Source organism: Gavialis gangeticus, unplaced genomic scaffold (genome assembly GCF_001723915.1).
Source record: "Gavialis gangeticus isolate Ggan-Ray unplaced genomic scaffold, GavGan_comp1, whole genome shotgun sequence".
NCBI classification, from domain to species: domain Eukaryota; kingdom Metazoa; phylum Chordata; order Crocodylia; family Gavialidae; genus Gavialis; species Gavialis gangeticus.
In genome coordinates, this window is record NW_017729001.1 from 11014799 (window position 1) to 11023235 (window position 8437).

Genomic DNA, 8437 nt, shown 5'->3' on the forward strand with positions numbered 1-8437 from the left:
AATACTCGCGTAAGTCGGGAGTCTACTGTACGTTTTTACCCTCTACCTTCTCTACTTGCTGTCCACCATCCTGCTGCTCCCTCTGTGGCCTGGCAGTGATAATAACCCCCTCGGTCAGCCAGTCGTCCTGATTCTTCCATTCTTCTGGTTCCTGTTTGCTGATGCCCAGTTTGTCCTGTAGCTCTTCAATCAAGCGATCCTGGGACTCAGTCTTGTGAAATATGGCTGGGCCTAGCTTACGCCTTGGGGAAAGGTCACGATACATTGGATGCACATTTAAGGTCTCTTTTGTCCTCTTGATTACAGATTTTATCTGAATGACAAGGTAGGAGTTTCAGAATGAAAAGAGCACTGCAACAGCAAGCCCCACGATGCAGCAGCAGCACAAACAAACCATTAGTGACAACTGTGAGCAGGAAGAGTGATGGCATTTATTCCACAATGCCAGAATTCCTCTTGGCACACCCTAGAGCAGTGACTCAGTGCAAGGAAAAACCCAGTCAAGCTAGTCACAGCAGCCAAAAATAACTCTGGCTACAAAAGGCAGGGAAAGATTATTCAGCAGGGAGCAACAATGTGAGGTAAAAAGCTGCAGTTCAAGAGGACCCCCATGCTGGATGTTAAGGAAACTTCAACACTACCATGAACCATAGCAGCTGCCTTGTATCTGAGCATTACCCAAGGGTGGGTTAAGGTAGTTCCCCATCACAGACACTTCTGTCCAGCACAAAAGAAACACTATGAGGTCCAGTGTTAATACCTTCAGAGGCTCATGTTTAAGCCAGCAGGTGAGAAACTGCCATCTCAAGTCTGAACAGCCGTTAGGAAGAAGCTGCTCCATCTGAGGGGCCTCTATGGATCACAGACTTACCTCATTCCAGCTATGAGACAGACTGCAGACATGGAAGTTGCTCATGTTCTGTAGTGCTTAAGTAACCAAGTGCTGATCAACATGCAAAAAGGTACCACAAAGCTGCTATGAGTGGAGCTTTCCTGACCTCTGTGCCATGCTAGCTGCCAGTACTACTACTCCAAATGCTCCAGAACAACATGCTGTTAGTCTGGAGTAAGCTATCAAACAGCTCGAAATGAATTCACACCATGCACAGACAGCTGACTGCGCTACCAAAAATCACGGTTAGGATCTGTCCCATTCCTTCTACATTCTACATTCACACAATGCCTGCCTGGCCTGATGCAGAAATCCGCTGAACAGGTGGTGTGGAGAGAGCGAGCAGGTCCAATTCATCCTTCCACACATTTTCAGGAGTCTCTGGGGTGGTTGCTGAGCTTCTGAAATGCTGTCCTTCCTGATCTGCTCCTGGCTTGCTCTGATGAGGACCATATTTTCTAGGAGTTCTGTCTCTGCCCTGCCTCCCCTGACCCAGATCAGGAGAGCCTTTTGCTTTGCTTTCATGCTGAACTTCAGTATTGTGGACTGGTCCCTGCTCTACTACAAGACCCAATGGGCTTTTAGTATCTGGGAAAATATCCCACCGGTCCAGTGCCACAATGGGAGATTCACACACAGGCTTTGTAAGAACATGGTTGTTTTCAGCATATACTTCTGGTGCAAGCATAGCTTGCTCTAGAGCCCAAAGCTTATCTAAACTTGTTTCCACAGTCTCTTCCTTCTGGGAAGGAAAGGCTGAATTATCCCTGAACAGGCCATGCTGTTCTGATTCTTTGGTTTTCTGCACCTTCGCTTGGCCAGTCGTGCCAGTGTCGGAAACAGAAACTGCTGAGAGCTTGGTTTCAGCTCTCTGCTCCTTTTCATTGACTGTCGTCTCACCCAGTCCCTCACTCCAGGCCTCTGTATTCATGGGCACAGACAGAAATTCCATCCCAGAGGCTAGCATAGACTGGGATGTCTCTTTAGCAGAGTCAGATTTTTTGCTCAACTGAACTGGGCTCACAGAAGCCATTTGCTCCATACAAGTAGCAGAAATGGCAGCAACTTCTGAGTGTGAAGGACCCAACAACCAAGTCACTGAGGGGAGCTGTGGAGTGGTGACAGAATATCCTGGTGTAACTGAAACTGTACTGCTACTGCCTTCTTCTTCAATATGAAGGACCTCCAAGGGGCCAGGTGTTGGCAGGCCTGGCAAGTCCCTGTTGTAGCCTGTAGCACGGTATACCAATGGAGACAGTAAAGCTGTATTGAGGAGAGTGTTGGTTGAGTCTGTATTTGCTGAGATAGGAATTGGCTCCAGGGAAGGCTCAGAAATCAGAGACATGGTAGAACTAGTCTGCAAAAAGGAGAGAGACAGGAACAGGGAAGAGAAAGACATGGAGAAAGAAGTGAGGAAAGAAAGAAAACAAGACACAAAATGGTTGAACAATTAAGTCCTCCAAACCAAGGAAACCTCCTGATCCAAAGCCATCAGGATGGCCAGGAAGACAGAGGAGGAAGTTTGAGAGTGGAATCTGATCCATATTGCATAATTTCTGTGGAGGGCACCGAGGATGAGAAGAGATTGTGTACCTGGAGGTGGTTTTTATGCTCTACTTCAGAAGAGTAGTAATTCATTCTCCTCCAAATGGGGCTGGTGGGTCTGTGGGAAGACCAGATCACCCAGACTGTGACCAAGGGTCACATTAGCAACTTGTTCCAAGTCAGTCACAAGCATGTAAAATTTAAATTTCAACGTGAAAAAATCAACGCAAACAGGCTATAATATTGTCTTCCCTGAAACACTAATAGGACATTCCTGTTGGTTGAGTTCACAGCCATGAAAAACAAAGCCTCAGGGCATTCATAGCAAGTGTAGATGACTCAGGCCTTGGCCTGCTCAAATCATTAGTCTCGCCTCTGGATCTAATACATGATGAATTCAAGAGACTTTCTAGCACTTCAGAGGTTGCACTTTGGGGAGCCCTGAATTGGCTGTCTTTCCTGTCAGCCAAGTCACATTTCTTACATTTGGTGAGAAAAGCCTCAGTTTTGTTCCAAAATATCATACGACAAAGTCAAGGCTTGGCTTTTAGTTCTCCTCTACTTACAAAACCCTTTCAAACAATCATTACTGGAGGAACCTGATCTCTCCCAGTTCCTACATAAGAGGTCTTCTTCATATTTCCCCAATGAAGATTAGCATGCCTTCCTTTTTGCTCTTTCAAACCAGCTATTGGTACTTAACAAGGTCCAACACTGTACCCTGATTATAGGGATTCAAACATATGAAGGATTATTCTCAGCTTTGTTTTTAAAAAAAGAAGTTGTTTCTAGCCCTCTTCCCTACAAAGTTAGCAACAGAGTTACACTGTATAAGCTAGCAATAAAAGTCTGTCACAGATTTCAACTAAAGCTAGATCTTGTGGTCCTTACCTACAGCCACATAAGCCTGAACTTAACCCACATCTTGGAAGCATCCCTGTAATCATGGGATTTGCTCATGACATCACACTGCACAAACTAAGCAGGACTGCATCTAGTAAGCATCCAAATTAGATTTTCTCAGAGAGATCTCCCAAGGGCAGTAGAAGGTGGTATTAATAACTGGTGACAGGACACTCCTCTGAGAAAGAGCTGGTAAAGTCCATAAGTAATTTGGAATGATGGATGCTATTTAAAAGTGCAATCTATTCATTACTATTAAGCACAGAGGGAGTTTTTCCATATTCATTCTTCCTTAAATAGCACCTGACTTGCCAAGCACAGGTGCCCCTGTAAAAGTAACTGCTATGCAGATTATTTACCTGTGCTTATCCCCAATTTTTCTAAAATTCAGTCATTTTCAAGGCAAGGACATGTTGTTATTTTGTTCTAGCAGCTGTATTTCCAACGCATTAAAAATCCAACCACAAAAAGAGAGCAGCACTTAATGTCTAAAAAGATGCATTACAACAGCAGACTGGTTAACCTTGACACCAAGACAAACAGCAAGACATTACTTCACAGAGATCCTAAAGGTGAAAGACGCAAGCGCATTATGTGACCTCCCTCCCAGCTGATTGAGAAGCTGCATTATCCAAATCAAATGGATTCTACAAATGAAAAAACCAAGCATGTCATTAAGTGAGCAACACATGAGAAAAATTAATGCATCAACCTGCAAGAGCACCTATATACTGTATGGTTTGAGGAAAATTAAACTCAAAAGTAAATATCCTTCCCTGCAACCCCTCCCACACACAACCCATCCCAACACAATTTCTGCCTGGACTTTGCCCTTTTGGCTCTGATTAACTTCCTTAGCACTTCCTTTCTACTCTTCTCTGGAGATTCAAAGTAATGAAAGCCTTTCGCTTTTCACAGTTGCAACATACAAAGAGCAGGGCATCAACCACCTCATATTCAAAGCTTTGCTCCCACCCTGCGCTTAGTACAATCAATATGAACCAGGATGAAGAACCTCCCAATTCTACTTTGCAACTGAGCTGGTACGTGGGAGCTGACCTGAGGGGTCAAAAACAAGAAGGGAATGGAAAGGGCAAAATGAGATGACTAAGAAAGGAAGGAGAAGGGAAAGAAATCACTGGGAGCAGGGGTAATTGCAATAACAGGTAAAAAGAGACCATGACAAACACTGAATTGAGTTGAGAGAGGTAGTTAGTCATGTCCATCTGAAGTTAGTATGGAGGCAGGGCAGGCTGGCCCCTTAGAGACTCTCTAAACAGATTAGTCTCTAAGGAGTCATCCTGCCCTGTCTTCTGACAAATTCCAAAATGCTTGTGTGTTCTTGATGTCACTAAAGAAGTAAAATTTAGAGACTCAGGTCCACCGGTGTCTCACAGAAAGGTACCAGCGTGACTTCAGGAACCTAGATGCCCAACTCGAACTTCGCAGTGTGCTCCCACACTTCACCCAGTGCTGCAGCTATGAAACAACCAAAAGGGCACAAAATTCTGGGAATCTGACATTCTGATCAAAACTAAACTCCCTCCTTTCATGCAGTGTTCACTACCTTTGATACCTGTTTAATTGCCTTTCCAGAGACTGCAAACAATACAGAGCCTAGGCTTACAGATGCCATGCTCTACATGCCTCTTCTGTAGAAGAAACATGGTAGACTGAGGTATTTATGTTGCATGAGGAGGTTTCTTGGTCAAAAAAAATCACCTCTGAATACCTGCCTGCTGCCAACAGACAACATGAAGTTTTGTTCCCTGAATATAAACAAAAATGCTATGGACATATCCTGACAAATATTTTGTCCTGCTGCTTCTTTCCTATCCCCATCCCTGACTTCAATTATTTCCTTAAAAACTAAAAGCCATCAATACAAGAGGAAATTTTCTTCCTCAGCTGCATGGAAAAAGACAATTGACATTAAACTGCTGATTTTAAACGCAGCAAAAAGTTAATAGCAATGCATCCCAAGCCCTGGACTGGGCCTGGGACTAATAACTTAAAAGAAAGGAGCTGAATACTGAGGTGCCAACTTGACAATAACACAAGTTAGTCAAAACTAGAGAAGACTAAGCAACTTCACCAGGATCCTAACAGGATTAGGAGAATGGCCCCTATAATGGGAGAGTAAATTTGGTACTGACAAAGACAAAATGATGTAAATTATTCCTTTCAATTTAGAGTACAAAACACATATTACCTGGGATCTAAATTAATTGCAACTACCCAAGAGATTTGGGCAATGTTACGGATCTCTTAACAAAAGCCTCAACCCAATGCACTGCAAGCAGCCAAAATGAAGATTTTAGGGTGCATAAGGAAGGCTATATTCAAAATATGTCACTATATGTATGCATGGTACCCTCTTCTCCTGGAATATTCTCTTCAGGTCTGGTTACCTATCTAACAATACAAAGGCAGGAATACGGTTTCAAGACAGCTGACAACAACATTAGAAGCCTGAAGGAGTTGGAACTTTCTGAGATAAGAAAGGGGATTGAAATGGAGACAGCAAGAGGCATGCAACACAAGAAATAGTACAAAGAAGGTCAACCAGGCACTTCGGCTTTTCCCTTCCTTAATACAGGAGAAAGCCTTGGTGCAACCAAAAAAGCAAACATCACAATTAATAAAGGGGAATCTTAAATTTTGCTCTGCTCGTGGTTTAGGTAATATCTTGTAGCCATGAACTCACAGTAACTTACAAATTGTAAGGAATAAGGATTACAAATGTGTGTGGATGAGAAATAAAACCCTCATGCCTCAGGTCATGAGGCATCTGCTAACATCCCCTATCAGCAGGTTATTCCTTTACTTGTTCATTATAGTTTTCTGCAACTTTCCTCTGAAGCACACGGTACTGGCCATGGAAGCAGATAAACTACAGGTCTAATCCATAGTGATAGTTTCATTTCAGAATGTGCTCCAACAGGGACAGGTGGATGAGAAATGCTCAAGAGGCTTAAACATCAATTCCACTTTTACCTGAATGGCAGGAGATTTTCTTTTTTAAAGATTACAGCCCTTAAGTCTTCCTGCTGCTTGCCATGAAACCCACAACTAAAATCCAACACAAAAGAGTGTTAACACCCTTAACAGAGTGTGGGGGGAGGATCTTTGCTAGTAAGTAGATAGGGAATGGGTTCCCCTCAAATTGCAGAACACCAAATAAATCACACTGTACTAAGAAATATCTGTGCTCACCATCTTTGCATACCCTGACAGATCTGCAGAAAGGAAAAATTAAGTCACCAAGACTACATTGTTCAGACACAAGATGTCACCACACTGATAACATTTGATAACACCTTCAGCAGCACTTTGACAGCTCAAATGTGCAACAGGAAATTGACTAGGGCAAGGAGGAAGTGGAGCACTGGTTATCTGGTGAATGTGAGGTTCTCAGAAGAAATAGCTAACAGACAAGGTGGCGGAGAATAGCAGAAGGCAAGTTACTACATGTGGCTACCTTGAAATCAGAGAGGGATGCCATCAACTCATCCAGTTCTCGTGTGGCTGAAGAAGCAGATATGCGAGTCTGCTGCTGGCTAGAGGTGACCCGCTGTGGGCTGGTCATCTCACCCTGGTTCACAGTGATTGCAGGGCTGACAAAGCAAAACATTACACCTTAAAGTGACACTGGTGAGAAACCCCTGACTGACACCCTCAGTTACTGATATTTTCCATTTATCTCTGGAACAGCATCAGGCCAATTTCCTCCACATTCCCCTCCCTACTCTCAGCATGCCCCAGCCCAGAAAGACCTCCCACCTCAGGAAACCAGTTGCCACAGAATTGTCACGCTGTGACTCTGCCAAAGGTGCCAATCTGTCTGCAATGTGGGTGCTCAACTTTTAGGACCCAAACTAGGATGAACTGAACTATTTTATTTGTCAAGGAAGACAATTTTCAATCAGCTCCTGGCCTTGATTGAATATGTGCCTCTAATGGTCAAATAACCCATGAACAGTTATTTATTTTTTCAACATTAGCAGTTTTTGACAAACAACAGCTGCAGTAAATGGAAACCTAACAACAAAAGCAGACACAGCCACAGCATTCGTCTTCCTCCTGGACTTTTCCCAGTTTGGAGAGAGAAAATCTTCCCTCTTCAAAGAAAAGAGATCATTGTCCCAGGCTAGCACTACACACTCTACTCTGCTGTCACTAAACAGTTATCCCCATTCTGCTCCAGCTCCAAATCCCACCCACATGAGCACAAGCAGGGTCACTACTCACACTGGAGTTGGCACAGAGCTTTCCAGTTCATCCAAAAGGCTCTCCACACTGGGACGCACATCCTCAATACCTCGCCCTCCATTCCGCTTTGGCTTCTCTTTTGTAGGAGGTGCTGCCTTCACTGCCAAAGAGCTACTGGTTTCAGGGATGACATAGTGAGGTCCAGTCACACTAGGCAGTGAGGAACTCCTGTTGGTTTCATCTTACAGAGAAAAAAAACCCAAAGAAAGTCATTTAGACTCCACAACTAGAGTTACCTCTCTCTCAACAGACCCAGAGGCAGGTGCAACATGGAGAGGCCAATAAGGAGGATGAAAAGAGCATGGGAGCAAGAAAGTCAGAAGGGGATTTACAGTGAGGGGTAGGATCCAGATATCTACAGGTATAACACTGATAAATGGGTCACCACTTCCTACCTGCTGGGAAACTACTAGGGGGATTGTGCTGCACCGCATTCAGTTCCAGAAGCAGTCGGTCCAGTTCTGAGAGGTTGCTGCCCAGTGAGGAGCTTGTCATGGTGGGAGATGGTTCTGCAGACTTCTGCTTGTTGGGAAAACTGAAGTCAAGAGAGCAAGAGGAGTATGATATTAGTCCCCCTACCTCACTAAACAGGCTGCATCTCAGCTTTCCTAATTACCAGGAATCCAGGTTTTCTGTTTCCTGCAGAAAACCATGGATCTCCCCACTTTCCATGATTTCCCCCTTTAAAGGAAAACAACCTGGGAAACTGTGGGTTTCCCCTTGCAGCTGGCGTTGTTCCAGCCTGCAAGGGGCTGCTTGGGGCTGGGGAGAGCAGGAAAAGCGTGATCAGTGACAGGGGGCACCATGCGCATGTCTCTCTGGAGT

At 44.3% G+C, this 8437-nt stretch overlaps 1 protein-coding gene across 1 annotated transcript in view; it reads right to left on the reverse strand.

Annotated features, from left to right (window-relative positions):
* Window positions 1–8437, reverse strand: part of PXN (paxillin) — a 31549-nt gene that overhangs the window by 18613 nt on the left and 4499 nt on the right. The window contains exons 4-6 of the mRNA XM_019506631.1: window positions 8008–8147; window positions 7592–7793; window positions 6822–6957 (exon numbers count right to left, since the gene is read on the reverse strand). Coding sequence (XP_019362176.1) covers window positions 6822–6957; window positions 7592–7793; window positions 8008–8147 — 478 coding nt within the window. The remainder of the gene's footprint in view (window positions 1–6821; window positions 6958–7591; window positions 7794–8007; window positions 8148–8437) is intronic.